The following is a 27,546-nucleotide window of genomic DNA, read 5'->3' as shown; positions in this document are numbered from 1 at the left end:
TCAGCAAATTACTGGTAATCGAATGTGTGCTGAACAACTTCTTCGAACTGGGGCGACATCCTCTCGGGCATCAAACACAATAGAAGCTGTTTGTTGCTCGATCTGTAAAAGAATCGAATTTTTTAAAAATATGTTGAGAAGTTTACAGCTGCCTATTATTCCGAATTTTGTTGCTAATAAGACTGCATATATTTAGTCGAGTCAAAATGATTTGAAACCTGGTGCAATTGCGTAAGTAAGCAGTTGCCAGGGACCCTTGCTTGCTGATTTCGTGCACAGCCGCGCGCAGTTGCACTTGGCTTCACGTCATTCTACGGGACCATAGACATTACAATGTGTGAGCAATGACGAAATTCAACACCGTACACTTTTCCACGGGAGGAACACCTTCATTGTTGTGAAGTAACACTTCATCGATATGAGAAGAGATTTAGCAGTGTGTAATGATAAACAATACACCTGTTGATGTGACGCGAGCACGAAAACATTGGAATCAAGGAGCAATTTTTTTTTGCGGAGTTACATCTCGAGAAGCTTGAGCGATATCTGCTAAAAGTTATTAGAGCAACAAAAATTATATCCGTGTAGGAGATTGTGAAGATAACTGATTGGTCTGAATGGGATTTTAAGTAAGTTGATTTGGAAAAAAATGCGACTACAGGGAAGTTCTTAGTTGCAGTCCAAATTTCAGCTTTATTCCTCCTCTGTTTGATTGCTGAAACTGAGCACTTTCTGTAATTTTGCGCCAGCGACAAACTGAACAAACTACTCTCTCCTGCCTCAATGATTCACTCGATGAAGACTAGGCCATTTTTCGAAGAAAAAAGTAGTAAAAAGAACAAAAGAAACAAGTGTAGATGATATTCATTCACCTTATGGTTATTAAAGATGTGTTTAATAACTGTTTCTCTTCGTGAGTTCCGCACAGCTATTGTCCACAACCTGAAGAAGAAATGCATTGTTTTTCCGCGTAACAATGAAGAGTGGGAATTCAGTGGAACGCCGTGAAACGACTAAAGGCAGCATACCACTAATCTGATGTGGTGAGACAATCCGAGGGAAAACCTAGATGTGGGGTTTTAGATTGCACGATCCAAGGTGGTTCTGCTCATTATTACCTAATTGTCTTAAAAACGGCGTGGGAGCGATGTTTGTTCCTATGAGATACGTTAGAACGTGCCACCTTGTAAACGCTCCGATTCCCTAAGCCGTCTGTTTAGTGGTTTTACTTGAATAGGCAGCCGAGGAAAACTCAGTGTCTTTTGACCCTCGTTCGTAGACGCGGCGCGTACGCAAGGATTGTGTGCTGCAACTGAAGTCGCAGCAAAAAAAACGGCGTTTTCCACTCTGTTTTTTACGACGATCAGGCAGAGATGAGCGGAACCACCCCGAATCCCGCAATCTACGACCCCATCTCTAACTTTTCCCTCGGATTTCTTCACCACTTCAGTTTCGTGATATGCTGCCTTTAAATCAAAACAGCTTGGCATTTTCTTTGGAGTTCCAAGAACAAATCCGCATGGAATTGGACAAAGATTCACAAAGAAAACTAAGAACTCACCGAGTTTCTCTGTTCGTAATGATGCAGGTTTCCTGTGTGTCAAAATCGACGAATAACATAATGCAAAATCGTAATTCGGGTGGCAGTGCACTCCAGAGTGTGAATGTCTGTAAAATTTAAAAAAGGACACTTTATTAGATACATGTGTGTTATAGTGCTGGGCTGAAAAGTTACTCAAAAGATCACTGGCAAAAGAGTTTATTATGTTCCATATGGTAAAAGGGTGAAATCTATGCATGTTTGCTAAGGATGTGGCTAGATTACCGTAGATCGCGTCGCAGGCAACAAAAACTTGCTTCTATTCATAGTTGTGCAGAATTATACGTGGATTGAGGCTTAATACTGGCACCCAGGATGAGGCAGCCGGCAGACTGACGGATAGATCCGAGTCACTCGAGATCAGCTGATAGCTGCTGCAGTATTTACATTCATCACTCAATTTTTCACAGTAGATCGAAATTTTCTGCAGTTCTAGAAACCTCAATATATGTGCAAAGTTGTCCGGATCTTTTCTTCAAAAATGATCAGAGAACGAACTGATTCCGAGAAAATATAATAATATAATGAATATTAATGGAACATTTAATACAAATACCTCTTCTAACTAGTAGCAAATAAACTGGAATCTTTAAAAACCAAACGAATTTCGCTCCAGGAGATTAGCTGATGATCGAAGAAAAAGAGAATAAAGGAACGTATCGTTATTATTCGCGAAAGGACCAAGAATGAAACTGTTACTGACTGAGGCAATTCAATTCTAACATTATAGTATTCGCGAGCACTGAATACAGGCAGGTTTTGCCTCTGGGCAGTAGTCAACAACAATTACTCCAAGTAAACATTGAGGGCGACAACGAGGTTGGCTTTGAAAGTGAATCATCCCTGTTGCAATGAGATTTGATCGGATTTCTTCTGCAGCTCTGTTCTGTGTGATCATGAAGATGAAGAAAAATTGAATTATTATGTTAAAGATTTTATTATTGTTATTATTTTATTTCGTTATTATTTTATATTTTTTCGAGATGTTTCTTTCGACCTGCGAATAAAAATTGTTATGAATAAAACAGCTATTTGTTTTTTTTTTTTCAATGGAGATTGTTAAGCGGTTTTGATAACCTACATACTCTACATATCTTGGATATTCCTAGCTAAGAATTTTGCTTATTCAAAAAAACGGATACCCATTAGCAAGAGTATGTTTTTTTTCCGGGATGAATTCAAAAGGAAATACCAAACCTCTAATACAGCCATCGACTGAACTATTATGAAGTGGAAGGAATGAGAGGCGCTGGAGGATAACAAATAATGTGGAGCCGGCTGTGACCTGTCCTCTGCGTACCTGTGTAATATGTCAGATAGTCAGGCGCTCGCGCCTAGATGAACTGTGATCGTTTTCTATTCTGGAAAATTTCAGCGAATTTTGCAGCTTTGAAAATTTACAATACATGGCGAATTCAAGGGTATTGGCTAAATATTTGTAAAATATAATTTAAAAATAGCATATTCGTCGTTTTATTTTCTACAACACATTTCGGACAACGTAGTGAACGTGGCTTTAAATTTCTCTCTGGATTTCATCGTTCATGATTTTCTTTCCAAAAATGCAAATTTTCTTAATGATGTCATAATTGAGTGACTCAATTGAAAAGATTTATTCCTATGTAGCCATATGTGATGAACGTTATCCACTATATAGCAGAACTAAAGAAATGCTGAATGACCGAGCAGGAACACTTTCCATGCAAGAAGGAACATTACGAAGTAATTCTGGGGATTGTCATGAATTATATATTAAAAAGGGGTGATTCCGTCCATTCCTTCCTAATTGCCGCAAAAATCGCCCCGGAAGATGCGGTGCATGCACAAGGCTGACGCGCTCCAATCGAACTCGCAGTAGAAAATAGCGCGCCGGAACGCTCAAAGTCGTACCTTCTTTTTACGGCAATTAGGAAGAAATAGGCGGAATCACCCTTCTCTCCATAATCTACGACTCCGTATAGGCATAACCCACCTCAAACCCACACCACTCCAGATTCGTGGGGTGATGCTTTAACCCGTTGGCAGTCTGCTGAAGTTTCCTGACTTGAGGTTGCAGCAACATAATGAGAAAAAGGGCTGATATCATGGACTGAAATATCAATTGTAAAGCGTAGTCATGGTAGTTTCGCGCAAGAAATAATTGCTGTAAATTAAAATGCAGCATACCATGAATCTGGGGTGGTGCGGATTTCAGGTGGAGTATCCGTATACAGGGTCGTAGATTATGGAGGCCGGGGTGGTTCCGCACATCTCTCCCTGAATCACTGCAAGCAGCCATGCTGTTTTGCACGATGCCTTCTATTGCAGCGCGCCACAATTGCACGCGTAGCTCCTTTACTGCCTAACACAGGAAGTCCGAATTGATTTTTGACGAATCCCAGGGCGGAGGCGGCGCAAGGGGTGGAGCGCTGCAATATATGGCGTAGTCCAAAACAGCATTCTGAAGGCTGTTGTCTGCAGTGATGCAAGGAGAGATGAACGGAACTATCCCCGTCTCCATGATCTGCGACCCCTCATACGGATACTCCATTTGAAATCCGCACCACCTCAGATTCGTGGTATGCTGCTTTAAAGCACGCTATGGTAGGTTTGGTAGACACATTCAATCAATCCTAGAGTGAGGCCGATTACAGGAGTACAATTTACTGCAGTTGTGAAACATTTCCAGTTCTGTGGAGGTGATGTTTTATATTTGCTTATTTATTTAAAGCTTCCACGTTACGTTCATTTATGTGTAACGAAATGAACGTAATGTGGACGATTCGTGGTAAATATAGAGTTCGAAGTGTAAATTACGAATACGAACGTGGTCGTTCTAAAAAGCAGGGTGGAAAACGGTGAGAACTTTCTAAGATGAAAGTTCGAACGCGCCACACTTGTTCACGCGCCGCATCTACGTGGGGGCAGTGGAAAACCAACAAAGTTTAGTCAATAGGCCATCCTAATTAACCACTAAATAGTTGAGAAGTTCTACTTTCAATGAACCTCGGCTTTAGTTGAATGTAGTATCGAGTTAGATAAGCTGTACACGAGGTTGTTAAATAAATTTATTGGCTAACGTTCCGGCAATATCGCCTTTTTCAGAGCCTAAAATGGGTGATTCAATCTACAATTTAAACGACCAACTTCTCCGCAAATAAGCTGATAAACTCCACGCCTACATTCAATCACAAATTTAGCGATTACACTAAATGCTCACCTTAGATCGAAGACGCCTAGCATGGACCGCTGACTGATCGATCACGAGGGCGAATGGTTCGAATGTCACATTCGGATCGGAAGAACCATTCGAGATATGGCGCTAGTTCCCGCGCTATCGACAGACATTCGCACTTGTGGTTCGTTTTAGGGTTTTTTGTTTGGATCCAAAATGTGATTTTCGAGACAACGTTTTAGATTCGTGCGCTAAGATTTGGACCCTAATTTCAAACTCGGCTCCGTCGTATTTTTGTGTTCTATGGGCACCTAAAGGTGTCCATTCTCGTAATCTATTCTTGCCGTTCACGTGCTCTTTGATGCAGACATAAAGCGGTCGTGCCGTTTCACCGACATACTCGCCGCCACGGTTCGTGCAAGAAATCAAGTAGATTACCCCGAATCTCAAGCAGTCTCCTGGTCTACCTGTGGGACAAATAATACTGTTCGGTATTGCACAGATGGTATCGTACAAACGATTCCGAACTAGCTGACGTTTCAAATTGTTCGGTGGTATTTCAGCGACCAAAACGGAGCTATCCAAGTAGCTCTCCTCAGACACCGCCTAATGGCAGTGCTCATTTCATCAGAGATACAAGGAAAGCAAAGAAGTATCTTATCTGTGGTGGGGTTTTCTGATTGCCGCGCTCGTTCACTTCGTAGCTTCGTTTTAGACGTTCGGATTTCATAACCATTAGAAACCAACCCAATTCAGGTTGTTGAATTTATTTACCAACCTCGTGTACAGCTTATCAAACCAGTAAATAAGCTACTGATGGTACCGGTCTGACTGTTTTCCACTTAAAAGGTAGACAATAATGAGGCTATGTTAGTTGATTTGTTAGTCCCCCACGCCGTTTTATGAGGTCAATCGGAGGAAGTGGAGGGAAGGGGGGTTAAGCTCATGTTCGTAATCTGCCGCTCGAACCCTATATTTGTTCACAGAGATCCAAACATGGTCAGTTCTGTGATACGCTGCCTTTGAGCCGCAGTGTTTTCCCTCGTATGATATTTTAGAACTTTCTGAGTTTTTTTTTACATACTTGACTGCTCTCTGCAGTCTCTTCCTTTTTTTTAATGGTGTAATTTTTACTGACGCATACACCTTTCAAATTCGTTTTCGCCATACAGTAGTTGCATGAAAAGCCTAGTTTTCGGATACACAGTTTTTCTTCACTGTTCTCGGTGTAGTGGATCTTTTTCATTTTCCTTTTTGCCTGGGAAACTTTGGCCTACATGTCATAAATCCTCTAAAACTAAGAATTACGTTTTAGGGGCCCGACGGACTCAGCTATTCATTTTCAATGATGAACTGTCCATTAATGAGGTATAGCCTTCTCAAATGAGAAAATTACTTGATAGTTAGCAACGTTTCTTGAGCTCTAGGGACGATTTTTGCGCCCTAAATGCAGTTCGAATGCAGTTGGATTAGAGCAGTGTTGAATGCATTCCTTCTCCACCCTCCAAAAAAGAAACTTCCGTTTGCACCACTTTTTGAACGGTAGCAACAGAAAAAAAGCAGAAGACCGATATTTCTTACTCATGAAGGAAATCGTTGCATACACTAACTACAGCCAGACAATTGTTTGCAGAACATTTCAGTTCAGGGATCGGCATCTGACAAGAATGGTTGGACAGTCATACGATCATCTCCGTTGCGATCACTGCTGATTCAATTCCGCAATGATTACTTCCACGAAGAAAGCGGAAGGTGCCTGAGAAAATTTAATGGAGATAAGCTCAGCATTGCTTTCGATTTCGCTGATAGTTGCTTCATAAAACACATACCATTCTCTCCCCAGTCGTAGTTGTACGAATTAGCAACCAACCAATAATCTGTTCCATTTTCTGTGCCCCAACCATGATTGATTGCATGTATTCCTATCCATTTTCCATATGTCTGCTGCAAAGAAGTGAAAGTGTTATTAATGTCTCCTAATAATCTCTTGATGTAGAACAATGGTTAAGTGGAAAATCCTATCATTTGCGCCGAGAAAACGCATACCTTATAAATCCCATCCTTGTAGTGTACAAAGTCTTCAAAAACGAAAAATCTACTGCCCACCGGTCCGTTTGTAAAGATTTCCTGTCTGATTTTTGCCTCGTTGTTTTCCGGAAGGAATTGTGAATTTTTTCCTGAATTCACTTATTTGTGGAGAGTTGTGATGTGGCACTGGTAGAAAAGATAGCCACGGAAGTACCGAGGACACCTTCTCAGAATCCGCAATCACCACAGGATTCCGATTTCAAGTAATCGGAATGGAATTCTCGAAATGCATCCATATCTGCGTCTCTACTCTATTTTACATTTTTTTTTCATTTTTCGCTTTCTGATTGGAGATACTCAAAGATGACGGTGTGCTACCGAAGCACTTTATGTGTGCGGAGAAGTTGCCCGAACGGCCATCATGTCCATAAATAGAGTATGCGAGAAACTATAATATATAGGTGAGTCTTCGTAAAACCTTAAGAGATATAAGAGGGATAACAATTCGTTATTTTCGGACCGAGTCGGCGCTGTGTCCATTGATCCTGATCATCAAAAATGTATAATAGAATAAACCGGTCTTTGGGACAAGATAGTCTCGTTTCCGTATTGATAGCTGACTGCAAATATCGGTTGCGATTTTGCGCGACTTCAGCAAATGAAGCGACCATACTATCAAGCATTGCTTGAGGCAGCAAGAAAATGCTACGTTACGTATCTTCAACATTGGCTCAAGGAGAACATTGTTTCATTACCAGAAATACGAAGAATAGGATTTTTCTATATTTTATGGCCTGTATATTTTCATCTTAAATAATTTTTTTTTCTGCACAAGCTTCGACTCTCCCTCAGTCGTTTATTCAAACTCTACACAACTGTTTTCAAGAAACAAATATCGAGTATGATCAGTTACAACCAACGATCGTGGTCTCACCACATCGTACGATTCCCTTGAAAATTCCAAGTTACGTAATAAATTCATAAGAAGAAGTGGAATGATCATGAAGACTCGAGGGAGGCTACAGACTTTGGATTTGCAGACTGCATTTCCGTGTATTTCTCTGAGTTCTTCTTTGCTTAATGGGAAGTGAATAATAATAAGTCAGCTTGTAAATAGAAAATTGAGAAAACCATGTCCGACAAGACGTTGGGTAAATTTTAAGCTTATGCGTCCTCCTTGATGTCGTGTTGTACCCATTCAAACAATTAGCTTCGGCATTTACTTCGCACTTCAGACGCAGATTCGTCTTCCTCTTAATGGAACTCGGCAGCGATGCAAGAAATCCCAAGAAGAATTTTTCAGTCTCCTAATCATCCTGGCATATTACTTCTCCGTATTTGAAACAAAAAAATCTGCGTGCATATATGGGTATCTGACAGCAAATAAGACCATCTTGTCCCAAAGACCGGTTTATTCTATTATACATTTTTGATGATCAGGATCAATGGACACAGCGTCGACTTGGTCCGAAAATAACGAATTGTTATCCCTCTTATATCTCTTAAGGTTTTACGAAGACTCACCTATATATTATAGTTTCTTGCATACTCTATTTATGGACATGATGGCCGTTCGGGCAACTTCTCCGCACACATAAAGTGCTTCGGTAGCACACCGTCATCTTTGAGTATCTCCAATTAGAAAGCGAAAAATGAAAAAAAAATGTAAAATAGAGTAGAGACGCAGATATGGATGCATTTCGAGAATTCCATTCCGATTACTTGAAATCGGAATCCTGTGGTGATTGCGGATTCTGAGAAGGTGTCCTCGGTACTTCCGTGGCTATCTTTTCTACCAGTGCCACATCACAACTCTCCACAAATAAGTGAATTCAGGAAAAAATTCACAATTCCTTCCGGAAAACAACGAGGCAAAAATCAGACAGGAAATCTTTACAAACGGACCAGTGGGCAGTAGATTTTTCGTTTTTGAAGACTTTGTACACTACAAGGATGGGATTTATAAGGTATGCGTTTTCTCGGCGCAAATGATAGGATTTTCCACTGACCCTGACCCCATCTCTAGCTTTCAGCTCGGGAACCCATGATACGTCAGACTCGTAGTATGCAGCCTTTAATCGACCGACCTTCGCGCACGAAGCTTTGTTCCATTCTGCTACCGCTTGTTTTGGTCAGAAATACTCAACGCAAGATCGTGGGCGGCCTCCATTTGGTGCCATGATAGATCGTGACAGAGAGCAGAAGAAGAAGAGGGAGACAAGCAAACAGAACTGCTGTGTGAGCATCCTTACCTCCATACCTTTCCAACGCACGATGTATGAACCACCAGATCCTGATCCCACCATAGATAACAAATTCATAGTGTTTTCAATATACATGTACTCCATTTTGGAGCGTTTTTTAAAAGAAAAATGCGAATTTCGACATCCATATTGCCTAACACCGAGGCTTACGTGAGATTCGCAACCTTTGCACAGCTGAAAAAATCAAGGTCTCCGTTAGTGATAAGGGAGGGAAATTTGTTGTCGTATTACATGGATTAGAGATAGCGATAAGAAGGCAACGTCTTGAGGATGACACTCTATCTGATTACCCTACGCAAATGAATTTAGAAAGCAACATCGCCATCTGAATAGAGTATGGGTTGAAACAGCGGGAACAGCAGGGCTACCAAAAAAAAAAACCTTATTACACGTCTTAAGATTGAATTACGTGTATGTCCTGTCTTATACCTTTTGATAAAAACTCACAAACTCTCTGAAAATGGTCTCGCTTCGAATATTCTACGTGGCCTTAAACTGAGACCTATCATAAGTGGTATTGGGGCATAGGTAGAATTTCCAGGCTGCTTGACATAGTCCTAAGCGAACTAAATTGCTCTGTTTTTCGATAGTGGGGACAATACTGCCAACAACTTAAAGGCATCACCACACGGATGTGATGTGGTACGGATTTCTGATGGAGTATTCGTAGACGACATAGTAGATTATGGAGAGGGGTGATTCCGTCCATTTCTTCCTAAATGCCGTAAAAAAACGACCCGGAAGATACGGCATGGAGTGTTCTGGTGCGCTATTTTTTACAACGAGTTTGATTTGAGCGTCCCCGTCTTGTGCACGCGCCGCATCTTCCGGACCGTATTTTACGGCAATTAGGAAGAGATGGACGGAATCACCCTCCCCCTCCATAATCTACTATGCCGCATACGAATACTCCATCTGAAATCCGTACCATCTCAGATTCGCGGCGTGATGACTGGCTATGGACAAAGGCTGGCACCCATTATCGGCATTGTCTTTATGTCGAAAATCGAAAAGAGATGTTGAAAGATTGCAAAAGAGATTTTCAAACCAGTGCAACCATAGAGGATTTTATGAACCACAATGACATCGTTCCTCCTTCTTCTCAATGAAAGAGGTTCTAAATCAAACAGTCTAATTCTGGATGAAACACTAGGTATTGCATCATAATCAATTCCACAGGATCTGATCATGAGTTTCCTGGTAAAGTTATTCTGAACTCTTTCGAGTTTATCTATGGTCCCTAGGTTACGAGGATTAAAAACAACAGTACCATACTCAAGAATAGCCGAATGTATGTCTTATAGGCTTTTAGTAGAGTATGTGAATCGTTTGTCATAAGACATCTAAATAAATTAACTAATTTCATGGTTTCATTTCTCCATTCAATCTAATTTCATGGTGGCTTGTGAAGCGATCATGTTACAGTGCTGGTTGAATGTGAGGTCGGATGTTATCAGAAAACCTAAATCTTTGATTTCGCTAACGTGTTGTAAGAGTTGAGCCTAATGTATAATGTCTGTCCCTTGAATGAGGACCGATGCTCAAAAATTTGGTTTTCTCTCTCGATAGTGGTAGACACCACCGGACTGACCATTCATTTACCCTATCAATGGTTTGCTGTAGTTTACGTATATCTGGTTCACTCGAAATCGGTTGATAGACTTTTATATCATCTGCGAATGCTATGCACCCAACACCATTTGAGCAGATCTTTTGTAATAGATGAGGTACATGAATGAGCATGAATGAGCATGATGTAATAGATGTAGCACAAAATTACATGCTTCTAAAACCATTTGATGTAAACAAGCAAAATATTCTATTCCTCTCTTATTTCCTTCGAATTACTGGCTTACTAAAATAACTTCAATTCCATTAGGCGTCAACTTGCTAAAACCCAACCCTTAAAAAAAAAAAAAATTTCCTTTTTTTTAATAAAAAAAAAAAACCCCCCCCCCTTTCCCCTATTTAAATACCCCAAACCCCATTGTGTATCTGACTTAATCAGCAGATTGGTATTAATCTTTCATCCTCGCGGAGGTGAGTCTTCCTTGAACACAGCTTTGCCCAACCTTCTCCATTTACTGTTCGCCCAGAATTCATCAATTCGTCATTCTTTCACAGCTTGCGAGACTTGCTGTGTCGTTTGGAGTGCTTATCGACTCCGAGTGAATTGAGCACCTTAAGTTGAGAATGTTAGGCAGTTCAGCGTAACGAAAAGGATACCAAGGGTTCCACACTCCTTCTAGGTATTTGACCTGTTTGGGTTGGGCTTTCAGGGTAACTTCATACAACTGTTGAAGCTACATAGTTCGTTGACATCAATTTGAAATTCTTCAATAAATAAGTATATATATATATATAATGTAGGAGTCTGTACATTCCGTAAACTGAGCTTGATCCTCACAACTGACCGACAAGCGACAAATTGTGATAACCGTAAGGCCCATTCCATGCACTCTACCATATATACTACACTCCATACAGTCAATTCAAAACGACAAGAGATTCCGTTTCGTTGCGTAAGCGGCTGCTCTCAAAGTGGTGCGGTGAACCGTACCTGCAAGAATCGCATTCTAACGTCACTAGCACCACACATCGATGGAGTTTGCAGTTGCTCCACCTCGGTCCCGGTCGCTAGCTCCACAGCGCCGCTTCGAGCACAACAGCTTACACAACGCACTGAGCTTCGTGCCTAGACCCAACTATATCTCATCGTTGTTTGCTGAGCAGAGTTATTTATGAGATCAATGGTGATAGCTTCAAAACCCACTCTGTACTAATACAAGAATAAAATTCTTGGTTTTCAAACAAACGCTCGCTGCAACGTTTTACACCCACCACGATTCCAACACTTTACGAAGTACAACCGTTTGGGTGCGTGTAAAGAATTCCGGGTTCGGCGGAATTTCGAGCATGCCCCGGTCATGCCTCTTCAGAGGAATTAGCGATGGTGCGTATCCTGAAGAGATTCACTTTCGTTGACACTTAAGTAGCTGACTCTGCTCCTTTTCTTTATTAGAACATCATACAAATCCCATGTACTTCTACCTGACTCTATTACCCTTTGACTTATTCGGTAATTTCGACAACTTACACCACTCTTCTTTGCATATTTCCTTGTAGGTGCACAGTTCTTTGCGCCTCTATGGCCAGAAGAGCATATTGGATGGTTGTCTGCGTTTCTATGAACGACTGGAGCGTGACTTCGTCGAGGTATGTTCTCGTATCCGCCGGCATATACACTGGGCACGTTACGTCTCGGGGGCATTCGTAGAGAATACGTCGGGATCCTCTTTACCGTTCTCCCAACCGTTTGAAATGTACTGTCCATTATTACAGGCTTTAATGCGCTGAACGTTTCAATACAGTCTCATGATTTCAAAGGTTTTCATCGTAGTAAAAAGTATTCAAATTCTATATGATAATTTTGTGAAGTGTATTTGTTGTCATGTTTTCTTGTCCGTACGTCTGTTCAATGTAGTGTTACTTTATCTTTATTACTTGACAGCACTCGTTGATAATACAACTTCCAGTAATGACGTCTATGATTTGAAAAGTCGTCTCTACGGAATCACGCAGAAGAAAGATAAGACGTCATTACAACCAATGTCAAAAACCCGGCAGGTGACCTCCTTCTAACCTTTCTCATATAGACATGTCGTTCTGACAGTGCCTCTGAAAGTTTCACTCAAAGATGATGCGCTTAAAGTAGAGTGCACAACGTGCTAACTTAGCTCGTAAGCATATCTTCCACTTGCTTTCACCATAGCTTATTCGTTTTTAGAATAACGAATCGTTGAGGCGTTATTTCAAAGCTTCTCTCGCCTCGATTTCAGATTCTCCAATTGTTTCAGGTGGGTTATACCTATACGGAGTCGTAGATTATGGAGAGAAAGGTGATTCTGTCTATTTCTTCTTCTAAAAAACGGCCCGGAAGATACGACTTCGAGCGTTCCAGCGCGCTATTTCCTAACAACGAGTCCGATTGGAACGCGCCAGCCTTGTGCATGCACCGCATCTTCCTGGCCGTTTTTTGCGGCAATTAGGAAGAAATAGACGGAATCGCCCTCCTCTCCATAATCTAGAACCCCGTATAGGAACTCTCAACCTGAAATCCGCATCACCCCAGATCCTTGGGGTGATGCCTTTAACCGAGCGCTGTGTAAATAATTCAGTGAATCGTGGAACAGTCAATCTCCTTTTGTGAGATCCAATGAAAGCTAATTTTGCGTTGGTCGTCGTCCTTCTGGCAATAAACCAGTTATATGCAGGTTGTTTTTTCATATTTCAATAAACGTAAGCAAAAATACAACAGGTTCGAAAATTTTAGATGAGCTGCTTCACAAACAAGAGTCCGAACACGGACTTAGTGGCCAAGCGCTCGTTGACTACGTTAATTCGCACCAATCACTTTTCAAAGTATGAATTTACAACGCTTTTGCTCTAGGAGAATGAAGAATAATTGCCAATAAATTCGTCTTTGAGTTCAATTTTTTAAAGGCAGAATATTCGCCAACCAATGAACAATTCGTTAAAGCCCGTATAATGGACATAAAGTATATGACTGAGGCTAGCCACAAATATCCAAGAAAGGGCATTAATCTGAACGTTGAACTCCCTGAAAGGTGACAGAATGAAACTCCACTCAAAAGTGGCCCACTATGGATTTTCCAATTTCTACCTTGTTCAGGTTTGACGCACGTGAAAAATGGCCACATTGCGCCTCCATCGGTCTCATTCGCGATCAGTCTGCTTGCGGTATGCGCCTCTCTCACTTCCAGAAATAAAACAGCTTTAATGGAGGATAAAACGAGTACAGTTATCCTTCCATGGTCAGTTTATCCATCCTCATTTTGAGACAATCTCCAGGATCGTGTTGGGCTGTATCGGCAGCGTCGGTTATGTCAGATCGACTCTGTATCCAGACGAACGGCACAAACCAGGTTCGCTTTTGACTCTGAACGTTACTGCTTAATTGCCTTAATCAGAGTTTGGTTAAGAAGATCCTTTCGTCGGCGGACATCCTTGCGTGTTGTGGAGAAGACTGTGGCTCAGGGTATGCTTAGCGGAGTTGCGCAATTCTCATTCCTAATTATCTATCTTTTCTTAGATGCGAAGGCGGTTATCCGATTCAGGCGTACTTCTACCTGGAAAATACTGGAGTATGTAGTGGAGGAGAGTATCGAGAAAAGGTGAGAAACGTTTTGCTCTCGCTTCTTCTTTGAAGCGCTCTAGGTATGTTATGCAAAAAAGAGAAGAAAGTGAACGGAAATTTTTTAAAGAATGTATGCAAACCATATCCCTTTTATCCGTGTGACGGAAACTATGGACCATGCCCCAAGGAGGGTGCGTTCGACACTCCAAAGTGTCGGAAAATATGTCAGTTCCGATATCCTGTTCCATACGAAGAAGATAAAGTGTTTGGTGAGTCAGTGCTTTGAAACAACTGCATGATTCCCTGAGCACTTCTCAGAAATCCCTGCCACGAAGAAATTATTGTTCCATTCATTCTGATCATTCTTTTTTGTTGTTTTGTGTTTGAGATCTGTGACCGACACTGTCGATGGACGATCGCGTTAAGATCACTACACCTGAAGCGGGATACATGAGTCTTCGGGTGCGTATCGTTAGGTACCCGCAGCCTCCGCGACAACCTATCCTTAGGCGAAACGACTGGCAATGATCACCTTGATCACCTTGACTCCTGTTGATCTTCGAACTGGTCGAGCGGGCGCCAGTAATTCTTCCATTTGTCCCGATCGCGTGCCAGAGTAGCCCAGTGGTTCCTCCTTTCGCGTGGGACACGAAGAGCATCATATTTTTCTTTCAAGGACTTCGTGAAGAAATCTGACCATCGGGTCGGCGGTCTTCCTGTAGTGCGCTTAATATCGCGGGGAACCCAGTCGCTCACGGCTCTGGTCCAACGGTTGTCATTAAAGCGCATCACGTGTCCGGCCCACCTTATTTTACTTTCCTTGGCAAACGCGGCAGCGTCTCTAATCTTCGATCGCTGACGTAGGAGAGAACTTCGAATCCCGTCCCTTACTTGCGTGAAACGGGATACTCCTAGCATCACTCTCTCAATTGCGCGTTCAATGACGCTCACCGCGTTTTCTTCCTGCTTGCGAAGTGCCCAGGTTTCCGAAGCATAGGTCAAAGCAGGAAGTACGGTGGTGTTGAAGAGGTGAGCACGGAGCCGGGTGTTCCTGGTCTTCTTCACTACATCTTCGATGCTCTTGTACGCTCCCCAAGCCGCTCGTCTCCTCCTGCCCAGCTCGGGGGTCAGGTCGTTCATCATGTTCAGTTCCCGACCCAGATAAACGTAGCTGGTGCATTCGGATATGTTCGTTCCGTTGAGCGTGAATGGGGCATCCGAGACCCATCCGTTCCGCATGAACATCGTCTTTTGTAGATTCAGCTGAAGACCGATGCATCCACATGTTTCGTCGAATTCGGTCAGCATTCGTTCCGCTTGGCTGATGCTAGGTGCTACCAGTACGATGTCATCAGCAAAGCGCAAATGGTGTAGCTGCCGACCATCAATCTTCACTCCCATGTCGTCCCATTCCAACTTTCGCATTGCGTTCTCGAGGGTGGCTGTGAATATTTTGGGTGAAATTGTATCACCCTGTCGGACCCCCCTCTTCACGTCAATGATGATGTTCTTGTAGAATGGCGAAATTCCGGTCGTGAAGTTACTGTACAACTTTCGAAGTACCTTTATATATTGAGTAGGGACGCCTTGGTTGTCCAAGGCTTCCACGACCGCTTCCGTCTCAACCGAGTCGAAAGCCTTCTTTAAGTCGATGAAGGTGAGACAGAGCGGCATCTTGTACTCTCGTGATACCTCGATGAGTTTCGAAACAGTGTGAATGTGGTCAATCGTGCTGAATCCTTTTCGAAACCCTGCTTGCTCGCATGGCTGTCCTTCATCCAAGACTTTTTCAATCCTATTAAGGATTATTCTTGTAAAGAGCTTGTAGATGACGGACAGTAGGCAGATTGGGCGATAGTTGCCGATGTCATGTGGATCTCCCTTTTTATACAACAACACGGTCTTGCTGGTCTTCCTCTCGCAGGAGCACGTTATCTCCGGTATTGCTTCTGTACGGAGTATCGATCGCTTACGTACATACATCGAACATCGATACATCGAACGATTGCACACGAAATCCCAGAAATAAAAAATAATAGTGTTTTATTTATGTAAAACAAACAAATCGAAACTTTTACAAACCACTGCAGTATTTTACATGGATTTAATAGTCTGTATACATACAAATATACATCTATATCTTCTATACAGTCTTTTTTTCACACACTCATCTACATCTTTCAAAAACCAGGTTCTCGGTTCTACACCTTTTAATTTCTATTTTGGAACGTTTTCAATTTTCAACTTCTGTTTTCTGTTGTTTTTTCTTGTACAGCTCTACTACGTTCTTTCTTCATTTTTAGCATTATAATTTCCTACGTCTTTTTCCACTTGCTACGTTGGTACCTTTTCGTTCTTTGAAATTTCTTAGAAGTCAGCTCTATCACTTAATTCCAATACAGACACGGCACATGACCTCAGTGACGTGGTGGTGGATGGGCGTGGCCTAGTGATCATAGGTGGACCAACATATGCCTGCTCTGGCCTGCCGACAGCCTTTTCTGCAGGCACTTATTCGGGTGCAGATAATCGGCTGCGGCACTTACCGACCCCTCCCCATGAGAGTCTTCCTACTCGGGAAAGGAGCCGAGACTGACTAGTATTTCGGGGCTCGTCACAACTCACAAAACTCAGCCCTCGGGCACTTACACAGTGGGCAGAGAGCTCCTCTGGGAGAGTAGGATCAGTCCCAGTGTGAAGGGTGTAGTTGAAACAAAATCCTCACAAAACAAACTTCTTCCGCTCCCCGCAATTCTCTCTGATGTAGTCTCTCTCTGTCATGTAACAATTAAAATTCGAAAATGGTAAAATTCTAATAAATTAAATAATTAGTGGGCAAATTAAAATAGAAGCAGTGCAGAATAGTGAACTACTAGTAAAATGAATTTACAGCATTTACGATTTGGAGTTGATTTTTGAACACTGACTTTGGCAGAAGATGAAACACCAAAGTATGTCATCTTTATTAACAAGGCTGAAGCCCTGCTAAAGCCGGACTTCAGACTTGTTAATAATATAATTTGACAGAAGATGACATACTTTAAATTTTCATCAATCACTAAAAGCAAGCGAAATGAGCACCACAAGAAGTCTGACGTCCGGCTGCAGTTAGACGTTCAAACTGAAGCTTCGTAATAACTTGCATGATCCGCTAGTGTGTGAAACGAAATATTCAGAGAGTAGAGAGGCGGGTCCTATGGCATCTGGTCCCACGATTCCATATGGCGCCATCGTAAAATGTTGTGAAACTCGTCCCAGTGTGTCAAGTTTGTTCACAGGATTTAGAAAGCAGTAAAATGTATGAGATTGGTTCCAAAAACTGGCTTTTCGCCACCAGAAAGCGCTGAGAGGAAACAACTAGTTGCCTTCCAGTGCAGCATATCTACTCGCCTATAGTCACCCACAGCATTTCTGCCGGATCCGTCCTTCAGAGACTCGGCACATGCGCCGACAGCTGCATAAGGTTACCAGTTTACGCGATCTGAAGTAGCAACCCCAATCTTTATCAGTATGACAGTAGTGTTCATATCATTTCACATTAATTTTTACATGCTATGTTAAGTGCCGAGTAGAAGGGCAAAAATTTTGTTCTATGCTTCGGAATATGTTTTCAAATTGTCGCGGTATCGAGGGAATATAAATGTAACATCACGTTTGAATGTGCCCGAGATGTAGGATATTTAGGCCCTTATGGCAAAACATAACCAGACAAATGGAATCTCTCGTCACTGTCTATGTTTCTAAAAAGCACCAGAATAGGCAGGTAAATAAGCATCGTTGGGAAAAAAATTAATATCTATGGGCAAATTTACAAGAAGTGCTCCTGCCTTAAATTTCCATTGATAATTAAAAGCAAGCGAAGAAGGCATCCGAAGGTGTCCGGCGTTAAGAGTACGTTCAAGCTGATGACCTTTATAAAACATAAAAGCAGGCTACTAAGTAAGAGGTTGGAGGGTCTCCGCTGAACCAATAAATTCATAACAAGAATTGGGATACTCACGCTCTATGAAAACCGCGGAAGGTTACAGTCCTTGAGTTTGCAGACTGCAAGACCATGACTTTCTCTAAAATCTTCTGCACCTTTATGGGAAACTGATAACAAGAACAGCTCATCAAAAACTGAGAAAACCAAGTCCACCAAGAAGTTATGCAAATTTTAAGCTTATGCGTCCTCCTTGGTGACTTATGGTACCCTTTGAAACAATTAGCTTCGGCATTTACTTTAATTGTTACACGCAGATTCGTCTTTCTCTCATTGGAACTCGGCAGCAATGCAAGAAATGCCAAGAAGAATTTTTCAGCCGCCTAATCATCCTGGTATACTACTTCTCTGTATTTGAAACAGAAAAATCTGCGTGTGTTCATGGGTATCTGGCAACAAATAAGACCATCTTGTCCACCCAGAAAACCCGGTTTATTCTATTACCAACTTTTGGTGATCAGAATCAATGGACAGAATGTCCACTTGGTCCGAAGGTATGGAAATATGCTCCCTTTTACATCTCTCAACGTTTTATGAAGGCTCACCCATATAGTTTCTCGCACACTCTATTTATGGATAAGATGGCTTTTCGGGCAAGTGCTTCACACAGATAAAGTACTTCAGTAGCACACCGTCGTTTTTGAGGACCTCCACAAAGAAAGAGAAAAATGAAAGAAAGTGAGATGAAGGAAAATGTGAAGTAGAGTAGAGACGCAGATATTGATGCACTTCGACAATTCCGATCCGATTACTTGGAATCAGAATGTTGTGCTGATTGCGGATTCTGGGAAGTGTCATCGGTACTTTCATGGCTATCTTCGGACTGTGCAATTCCCATTACAAATGTCCACAAATAGCTAAGTTCAGGAAAAAATTCACACATCCTTCTGCAAGACAACGAGGCAAGAATCAGACAGGAAATTTTCATAAACGGACCAGTGGGAGCTAATTTTTACGTTTTCGAAGACTTTATACACTACAAGGAAGGGATTTATAAGGTATGCGTTTTCTCGGCGCAAATGATAGGATTTTCCAGTTAACCACTGTTCTACATCAAGAGATTATTGGGAGACATTAATAACACTTTGAGTTCTTTGCAGCAGACATATGGGAAATGGATAGGAGTACATGCAATCAAACTTATTGGTTGGGGCACAGAAAATGGAACAGATTATTGGTTGGTTGCTAACTCGTACAACTACGACTGGGGAGAGAATGGTATGTATTTTGTGAAGTAAGTATCAGTGAAATCGAAAGCAGTGTAGAACTTATCCCCATTAAATTTCTACAGGCACCTTCCGCATTCTTCGTGGAACTAATCACTGTTTGATAGAATCACAAGTGATCGCAACGGAGATGATTGTATGAATGTCTAATGAACGATTGGTCGCATGCCGATCTCTGAAGTAAAATGTGTTAATCAAAATTTTTGCAAATTTACTTGCATTTTTGCTGTCTGGCTATACTCATTGTAGCAACAAAAAAGGCTTTTTATTTGCAACTTGTCGATAGTCCAATTTAGCAACAGCCAAAATTGTTAACAAACTTCATTACGGCTAACGTTTCGGCATCGTCGCCTTCGTCAGGGCCTGGAAAGTCAGATCATTTGTGATATATCCTCTCAAATGCCTGATCCAGAACAAGTCATCATTCCCTAAGATGCTACATCCAAAATCGAAACCAAAAGAGCTAAAATGGTTGTGCTCACCTAGGTAGCCGCGTTGCCGCGATATTAGCAGACCTCCGCGTGATAAAATCGCTCCGCTAATACTAATTAGGATGCGACCCGCATATGACCGCGTAGATCAAAACTCGCAAAGGTCTTGATACAGAGCCAGCTCGTTAGTCACGGCATTCTTCCCTTCTATTCACTTTTGCACTTTTAGCGTTTATCCAAAACGCCTCCAAAGTTCTGCGAGCTACAATTTCGGGTTCGTACGATAGCATCTTGGCAGGAGCATTTTCATGACATTTTCTGCGATGGGTTCTGAGAGGGATTGCTGCGTTTGAATGTTTCATCCCATCTAGATATTCTTTAATACGAACACAAAGAGGTCGCTCTGTTTCGCCAATATATTGTTCGCCGCATGTTTTGCACGGAATCAAATAAACTACACCAGAGGACATGCAGTCGCCTGCCTTACCAAATGGACATATTACACAGTTTTGAGTCAAGCAAATGCGATCGTACATTCTGTCTCGCAATAACAGCTTCCTAAGTTTTGTGGGCTTTTTATTTGCTCGTTGGAGTTTCTCCGTCCACGTAGAATAAACGAAAACACTTGGTTGTGTATTACTTTCTTAAGCAGAACCAAGATTGTTATTGATCTTTATTCTGGCTAACATTTCGGCGTCGTCGCCTTCTTCAGAGCCTGGAAAATTCAAAGACACGTGTAATCTACTCTCTCAAACGCCTCGTCAACCCACAAGATATGGTTTAGCAAACAGATTATTTAAAAGCAACATCAGAAAAGCAGACCAGCGCTTACCTTGATAGCCACGAAATCGTGATGTTAGCGGACCACCAGTTGTGAGAGTTGCGCCGCTAGTATTAACTAGTAACGATGCCCCCGCCTCTGACCCCGTAGGTCAAAACCCGCAAAGGTCCTGATATGGCGCCACCTCAAGTTTAGGCCTATCATTAGCAATATTGGAGGTCCCACCGACAGAATATCCTGGTTCCTAAACACTATTCTCAGCCAGTTACTCCAGTACGTTCCAGCTCATCTCTCAAACACAAAAATGTTCATAGAGCACCTCCGCAAAGCGCGCCTTGATGGAGATTGTATCATCGAATCCTTCGATGTCACTTCGCTCTACACCAACGTCTCCATCGATGCTGCACTACAAGCAACATCAGAGTTGCTTCTCGAACACTAGGCGACTCTTAACATGTATGGTTTTGCGATACAGCAAATAATGATGCTGCTGAGCGAATGTTTGAGATGTTCCGTATTTCGCTGGTCTGGGCAATACAGATTAGAGGCTTGGCCATGGGACAAAGACTTGCGCCTACATTAGCCGTTGCTTTCATGTCTAAAGTGGAAAAACCCCTACTGGAACGCAAACCTCTATTGTACTGCCGATATATAAATGATTGTTGCATTGTATGTCCAACACAAGCTGAAATGGACACGCTTCGATCTCTTAAATAAACAATCCCAGTACATAAAGTTCACGAGGGAAAAACCTAAAGACAACTGCTGTTTCTCAATGTCCAGGTTCATTTGTGTAAGGGAAATTGGAAAACAAAATGGTATCGAAAACCAAGTTGTAAAAACATTCTGATTCACTACCAATCAGCGCACCCCTGGAGAACTAAAAAGTCAGTCATTGAAAATATGTTTAAGACAGCGGCAACGGTTTCATCTGAGGCTCAAGGGCGCATTGCCTCCATAAACATGGCTAACCGCATTGCTCAGTCCAATGGGTACCCAGCAAAGGTCTCTCAGTCAAATCGGAGCGATGCAACTGAGCGGCGGTGCCACAGGGTAAAATAAGCAACAAAGATCCCTTTCTACCTTTTTTTTTTTTTTTTGGGGGTTTTTAAAATTTTTTTTTAGTTTTTTTTCTTCCCCCCCCAAAACCGGGGGGGGGGATCCCCCCCCAATTCGTTTTTTTAAAGTTTTTTGGGAACCCCTTTTTTTTTTTTTTTCCGAAGGGGGGGGGGGGGTTTTTGGGGGTATCGGGGGTTATCTATCTAATCACCTGTCAGTTATGTGGGGCTGCGTACATTGGCGAAACAGGAAGATCACTATGTATCCGCGTCAAGAAGCACCTAGACGGGCTCGTAAAATCAAAAACATCATCACCTTTAGGTGCTCATCGCAGACAGTGTCATGACAACACCCCTTTCAAAATAGTTGTCACTATCTTCGTACGCGAATCAGACGTTCTAGCGCGAAAAACATTGGAAGCGTTTTATATCACGGCCAAAAGTCCTATCATGAATCGTAAAGAAGAATGCATCGATGTGACCAACGAGCTGGCGCCATATCAGGACCTTTGCGGGTTTTGACCTACGGGGTCAGAGGCGGGGCATCGTTACTAGTTAATACTAGCGGCGCAACCCTCACAACTGGTGGTCCGCTAACATCACGATTCCGTGGCTATCAAGGTGAGCGCTGGTCTGCTTTTCTGACGTTGCTTTTAAATAATCTGTTTGCTAAATCATATCTTGTGGGTTGACGAGGCGTTTGAGAGAGTAGATTACACGTGTCTTTGATTTTTCCAGGCTCTGAAGAAGGCGACGACGCCGAAACGTTAACCAGAATAAAGATCAATAACAATCTTGGTTCTGCTTAAGAAAGTAGTACACAATCAAACTCTACGATGCCAAAATTCAAAGAAGGTCGAACTCGGAACTTACTCAACGAAAACACTTGAGATAGGTCGAATATGTGCGTAATACTCGAACCTACATTGCATTACAGTCTACAATTCCAGCTACAATCAGCTCATTCAAATACGGCCTGCCAAGCTGGTGCTGGTGAATGTTAGGCTGCCCGCAGAGTTTAAAGCCGCTCGGGTGCGTGGTTTGGCGGCTCTGCGGTTTTGATGGTTGCTGAGGTACTGGTGTGAATAGTCAATAACCACCAAAACCGTAAGGCAGCCAAACAGCGCGTCTGCGCGGCTCTGAGCTCTGCAGGCAGCCCTAGACGGGAATAGATGTTCTATGTCTTTGATGCGCCTACCAGCAGATAATGCAGTTTTGCGGAGCTGATAGGCACCGACGCGCCATTCGGATGCTGAGGTGCATCTCGTCAGTACGGACGTACGATTCGGCAATGACTGCACTAACAACACTGGAGATTGCTGTATGACCAATAAGAATTTGAAAGGTGAATCTTTCGTCTCTTGGCTCCCATTTTTCATTCATTTGCTCGACCAAAAACCACTAATACTTCCACTCGTCCCAATTGCCTCCCGAAGTCCCACTTAGTAGTTTTTCCTTTTGCATCGGACATGAAGAGCATCGAGTTTTTCTCTTAAGAACTTTGTGAAGATGTCTGACCAAAGCGTTGACGTTCTTGCTGCACTGGTCTTGATATCGTGTGGAACCCAGTGGGTCGTGGCCTTTGTCCACCGGTTGTCGTTGAAGCGGTGGACATGACGTGTCCAGCCCACCTCATTTTTTTCCTTGGGAAACGCAACGGTGTCTCCATTCTTCGATCGCTGACGTAGGAGAGAACTTCGAATTCCGTCCCTCACTTGCGTGAAGCCAGATACTCCTAGCATCACTCTTTCAATTTCGCGTTCAATGACGCTCATCGCGTTTTCTTTTGGCTTGAGAAATGCCCAGATTTCCGAAGCATAGGTGAAAGCAGGAATGACGGTGGTATTAAAGAGGTGAGCACATTTCAGCATTCCCCGACCCAGATAAATGTAGCTGGTGCATTTGGATATGTTCGTTCCGTTGAGCGTGAATGGGGCATCCGAGACCCATCTGTTCCGCATGAACATCGTTTTTTGCAGATTCAGCTAAAGACCGATGCATCCACATGTTTCGTCGAATTCGGTCAGCATTCGTTCCGCTTGGCTGAGAATAGGTGTTATCAGTACGATGTCATCAGCAAAGCGCAAATGGTGTAGCTGCCGACCATCAACCTTCACTCCCATGTCGTCCCATTCCAACTTTCGCATTGCGTTCTCGAGGGTGGCTGTGAATATTTTCGGTGAAATTGTATCACCCTGACGTACTCTCCTCTTCACGTCAGTGATGATGTTCTTGTAGAATGGCAAAATTCCGGTCGTGAATTTACTGTACAACTCTCGAAGTACCTTTATGTACTGAGTAGGGATGCCCTGGTTGTCCAAAGCTTCCGTGGCCTTCTTCCTTCTCAACTGAGTCGAGGACCTTCTTCAAGCTGATGAAATTGAGACAGGGTGGCATCTTGTACTCTCGTGGTACCTCGAAGATTTTCAAAACAGTGTGAGTGTGGTCAATCGTGCTGAATCCTTTTCGAAACTATGTTTGCTCGCATGACTGTCCCTCACCTAAGACTTTTGGATCCTATTGTGGATTACTCTTGTAAAAAGCTTGTAGATGACGGACAGTAAGCAGATTGAGCGATACTTGCCGAGTTCACGTGGATCTCTTTTTTTTTATACAACAACACGGTCTTGCTGGTTATCCACTGTTTAGGAACCTTGCATTCCGACAGATAACGTGTAAAGAGTGTCGCCCACGGTGTTGGTGAGTACTGAGGCGGAATGTTCCTCAGCTGTTCTGGTCTTAATCTGTCCAGACTGCGTGCCGTACGCTCTCTTACCGACATGCCGTACTTCGGACAGGAGAACCTCTAGAATGACATATCCGTCTTCCCTCAGACGGTGAAGAGACAAGTCGACATGAAGGTCGAAGAGATCAGAGTAGAACTCGTAGATGATTTTCTCCATTCCCTTCTCGATGCAGTGGTTGTTCCCTTCGGGTTCCGGAGAGCAGTCGTCCTCGTATTGCGACTGGCAAACTCTCGGCGGGCATAGCGGATGCTTTTTCCTCCTTTTGCAGCTTCAGCCAGCACTTCTGCTCGTCTCCTTTTAAGGTCTTGCTTTATCCCCTCTCTGCAAAGCTTTGCGAGCTCGGACGCGAGTTCCTGGTTCCGTGCAGCTCGCACTGCTCCGCGTTGGCGTATCACCTCAACAGTTTCAAGAGGCAGGCGTCTCTAGGTGGTTTTAGATCTCTCAGCGTACCTCGCGCAATGATGAAATGTTCAACGAGCCGATCATATTTCTCGTCGATGTTGTCCATTACGGAATCTTCCCAAAAACCCTAGCGTAATGAAGAGATCCCAGTTATTGATGGTTCTGGGACTTCGCTCTCTAAACTTTCTCTTCTCTCCATGTGAAGGAAAAATTTCTCGGGGATGTTGACGTTTTCGACGTGTCATCCGCCGGTACACCGTCTCCGCTTCCGAGTATACTTCTTCGTTATGGCATACCAACGGCCAAATGTAGCCTAACAGTCGTCTAAACAGCTTTCTCTCCATGCAGTCAAACTTTTCCATCACCGTCGACGGCGCTGCCGCTTGTTTGAGTTGTTTGAGCTGCCGAATTACCTTTAGCGCATTTCTGCTCAACATCTGTCGTAGCTGCCATCGTTTTTCAGCATTCAGTCCAAATAATAGAACTCATCCAAGAGTTCGACAGGTTGTCCGTCCACCCTGATTCCCGAAGGTCTAGAGGAGACCCACATCTGCTTGCATTTTTAGGGCGGAGTCACCTTGTATCGAAATTAGCTGCTGGCGTCCGCAGTCCGTATGCCACAGCTAATTTCGAAACAAGGTTAACAACAGGTTATAACTTCGCGCTGCTACAAGCAAATTTTACTATATTCGGATCAAAACGACATGAAGTACGGACGGTTGCGCAAGTGGGTTCGTTCGTAGTGGAGCGGTTGAACGTGGCAGTTGGAATCGTGTAAGGATCCTCGTTACCACCATCCATCTCCGCAATTCGCCATGGTCCACCTCGATTCCAACCGCTGTCTCTACCGCACCGGTTCCGAGCGCAGCCGCTTACGCAACTGTCCGTGCTTTATGTCGTTTTGATCCGATTATAGTAAAATTTGCTTGTAGCAGCGCGAAGTTATAACCTGTTATAGTTATAACCCAACTATGCATCGTCGGCCTACTCGAGATCCAAAAAGGGCCGTGCAAACGGCGCTAAAACGACTTCGGCAGGGCACTGTTCAACTTTTCTTCAAATGTCGTTGAGTAAATCCCAAGTTCGGCCTTCTTTGAATGTTGGCATTGCAGAGTTGGATCGTGCACTACTTTGTTTGAGCAGAACCAGCAGCAGATTGTTATTCACCTTTCTTGTGGCTAACGATAACGCCAAACACAGATTTCAAAATGTGGATTACGAGTATGAGAATCCAGTCCCTGCTATTCCCCCGAATCGAACTGAAAAACGGCCTAAGAGCCGCTTTGGTTCCCACCAAGTGCTTCGGAACGCTTCATCTTTGTGCACGGGCCGGTCCTCTCTCGGAGTTTTCGTGAACTCCTTTTTGGATGATTTGAAAATTCGATTATTTCGAAAAGTACGGTTTTGATCTCTTCATAGTTGAAATTTTTGAGGTCTCGGAAAAGTTAAAAAGTACAGAAATTTCGAATACCATAGAAAGTCTCAATACTTAATACAAATGTTTTTGCTGACACTACACCATCGGATGAACAGTCACGCAATCCACCACACCAGGTATATCTGATCAACATAACTGTCACTAAAAGTGTCCAATTCAATATAAAAACAAAACATAGTAACACATGGTCCCTTTTCAACAGCATCACAGTTATGATGACCATGACTCACCATCGAAACGCAGAGCAGTGTGATTTACTACTATTAATTGATTACCATTGAGGTAAATGCAGAAAACGTGTGAAAATGTAGAAAATATTTGGCACTTTTTCCTGTCCACGTATTGAAACTGACAATTACTACATTTTGAGAAATAGTCTTGAACGCAATCGCATTAGAATCACTCATTCTCATTCATCTCCAAACTTATTTCTACAATTCCCAGTGTTTGTTGACGTAGTGGATCTTCTCTTTCTAAGTGTAAAGTTGGAAATTTCCATAAATTTCTCCAAAAATTACAAAAAGTCTGTTTTCTAGAGAAATCAGACATACAGCTAGAATATTATTCCTGCTGGTAGGGTGTGAGGAGCAAATAAAAAAAAGTAAATCTCGAAAGGATCATGACGCTCATTCTGCTATAGAAAAGCTGCAATTATTTCTTATAGGAAGAAAAGATTTTGAATGATGAAATATACGAATATAAAATATTATACAAAAAACTAAATATATAAATGTAGTATATGCAATGATAAAATATACAAATATGAAATATATGCTAGTTCATATTCATGACAAATTATAAATATTGTGGATCTGGCTATCGCTTAAAATATAAAATAAAATGCAACAACTTCGTATATCTCATGAACAATGCACAGGATTTTTCTGCGTTAAAAATTTTCCACGCACCCGCGTGAGATACGTCGAACGTGACGACCTCGCTCGCAGATACGGCGGTGCAGGCACGACTTTGTCCGTAAGGACGCGCCAGTGAAGAGATGTGCGACTAGGGCGGACATACCAAATCGTGGTGAACTAGTCTAGTCAGAGGTGCAATTTCGTATCAGTGAAGGGACAATGAAGCGAATGTTGTCTTGTTACTGAGCAGTGTACTGTAGCCTTGCCTTCGTTCGGGAGGACGTTGTCCTCACTTTATGAAGTCCCCTCGATGGCTAAGAAGCATCTAGAACTATTCCACCTTCATATTCCATGGAAGTAAGGCTTAAATGCGGTATCAATCAAATGAGTGCATTTTTTATGCTCTAATTTCGTATTTTT

At 42.6% G+C, this 27,546-nt stretch overlaps 8 protein-coding genes across 11 annotated transcripts; 3 read left to right on the top strand and 5 right to left on the bottom strand.

Moving 5' to 3' along the window:
• On the bottom strand, nucleotides 1–3,686 carry RB195_006986 (uncharacterized protein; the record flags this gene model as incomplete). Of its 2 annotated transcripts, none has more annotated exons than XM_064180373.1 (4): nucleotides 1–102; nucleotides 873–942; nucleotides 1,562–1,668; nucleotides 3,573–3,686. In XM_064180373.1, the coding sequence occupies 4 exons, from the start codon at nucleotides 3,684–3,686 to the stop codon at nucleotides 1–3; spliced, it is 393 nt and encodes a 130-aa protein (XP_064037250.1). The 2 variants fall into 2 exon arrangements, with proteins under 2 accessions (XP_064037250.1, XP_064037251.1); XM_064180374.1 differs by having other exon boundaries at nucleotides 3,573–3,662.
• Nucleotides 3,687–4,895: 1,209 nt separating this feature from the next.
• On the top strand, nucleotides 4,896–14,600 carry RB195_006985 (uncharacterized protein; the record flags this gene model as incomplete). Of its 2 annotated transcripts, XM_064180372.1 has the most annotated exons (16): nucleotides 4,896–4,938; nucleotides 4,997–5,071; nucleotides 6,070–6,122; nucleotides 6,403–6,506; nucleotides 12,173–12,262; nucleotides 12,583–12,673; nucleotides 12,834–12,903; nucleotides 13,225–13,238; nucleotides 13,311–13,320; nucleotides 13,380–13,468; nucleotides 13,550–13,674; nucleotides 13,740–13,807; nucleotides 13,919–13,992; nucleotides 14,050–14,105; nucleotides 14,160–14,241; nucleotides 14,332–14,490. In XM_064180372.1, 16 exons carry the CDS (start codon nucleotides 4,896–4,898, stop codon nucleotides 14,488–14,490), a joined length of 1,203 nt encoding a protein of 400 aa, XP_064037249.1. The 2 variants fall into 2 exon arrangements, with proteins under 2 accessions (XP_064037249.1, XP_064037248.1); XM_064180371.1 differs by lacking the exons at nucleotides 4,896–4,938; nucleotides 4,997–5,071; nucleotides 6,070–6,122; ... (3 more) ...; nucleotides 12,834–12,903; nucleotides 13,225–13,238 and adding an exon at nucleotides 14,593–14,600 and having other exon boundaries at nucleotides 13,263–13,320; nucleotides 14,332–14,473.
• A 141-nt stretch (nucleotides 14,601–14,741) lies between these two features.
• Nucleotides 14,742–16,187, bottom strand: RB195_006984 (uncharacterized protein; the record flags this gene model as incomplete). The annotated part of the gene is made up of 1 exon (XM_064180370.1): nucleotides 14,742–16,187. One exon carries the CDS (start codon nucleotides 16,185–16,187, stop codon nucleotides 14,742–14,744), a length of 1,446 nt encoding a protein of 481 aa, XP_064037247.1.
• A 2,465-nt stretch (nucleotides 16,188–18,652) lies between these two features.
• Nucleotides 18,653–19,554, top strand: RB195_006983 (uncharacterized protein; the record flags this gene model as incomplete). 2 transcript variants are annotated; one of them, XM_064180368.1, is made up of 4 exons in its annotated part: nucleotides 18,653–18,680; nucleotides 19,054–19,184; nucleotides 19,287–19,404; nucleotides 19,478–19,554. In XM_064180368.1, the coding sequence occupies 4 exons, from the start codon at nucleotides 18,653–18,655 to the stop codon at nucleotides 19,552–19,554; spliced, it is 354 nt and encodes a 117-aa protein (XP_064037245.1). The 2 variants fall into 2 exon arrangements, with proteins under 2 accessions (XP_064037245.1, XP_064037246.1); XM_064180369.1 differs by having other exon boundaries at nucleotides 18,662–18,680.
• A 2,595-nt stretch (nucleotides 19,555–22,149) lies between these two features.
• Nucleotides 22,150–22,491, top strand: RB195_006982 (uncharacterized protein; the record flags this gene model as incomplete). Its single annotated transcript, XM_064180367.1, has 2 exons — nucleotides 22,150–22,303; nucleotides 22,421–22,491. The coding sequence occupies 2 exons, from the start codon at nucleotides 22,150–22,152 to the stop codon at nucleotides 22,489–22,491; spliced, it is 225 nt and encodes a 74-aa protein (XP_064037244.1).
• A 633-nt stretch (nucleotides 22,492–23,124) lies between these two features.
• On the bottom strand, nucleotides 23,125–23,643 carry RB195_006981 (uncharacterized protein; the record flags this gene model as incomplete). Its single annotated transcript, XM_064180366.1, has 1 exon — nucleotides 23,125–23,643. One exon carries the CDS (start codon nucleotides 23,641–23,643, stop codon nucleotides 23,125–23,127), a length of 519 nt encoding a protein of 172 aa, XP_064037243.1.
• Nucleotides 23,644–23,667: 24 nt separating this feature from the next.
• On the bottom strand, nucleotides 23,668–24,079 carry RB195_006980 (uncharacterized protein; the record flags this gene model as incomplete). The annotated part of the gene is made up of 2 exons (XM_064180363.1): nucleotides 23,668–23,846; nucleotides 23,968–24,079. The coding sequence occupies 2 exons, from the start codon at nucleotides 24,077–24,079 to the stop codon at nucleotides 23,668–23,670; spliced, it is 291 nt and encodes a 96-aa protein (XP_064037242.1).
• A 248-nt stretch (nucleotides 24,080–24,327) lies between these two features.
• RB195_006979 (uncharacterized protein) lies at nucleotides 24,328–24,585 on the bottom strand (the record flags this gene model as incomplete). Its single annotated transcript, XM_064180362.1, has 1 exon — nucleotides 24,328–24,585. One exon carries the CDS (start codon nucleotides 24,583–24,585, stop codon nucleotides 24,328–24,330), a length of 258 nt encoding a protein of 85 aa, XP_064037241.1.
• Nucleotides 24,586–27,546: the final 2,961 nt, after the last annotated feature.

This window comes from Necator americanus, chromosome I (genome assembly GCF_031761385.1).
Source record: "Necator americanus strain Aroian chromosome I, whole genome shotgun sequence".
Lineage (NCBI taxonomy): Eukaryota > Metazoa > Nematoda > Chromadorea > Rhabditida > Ancylostomatidae > Necator > Necator americanus.
Note: the sequence above shows the minus strand (reverse complement) of the source record. Positions and strands in the feature narration are given on the sequence as shown.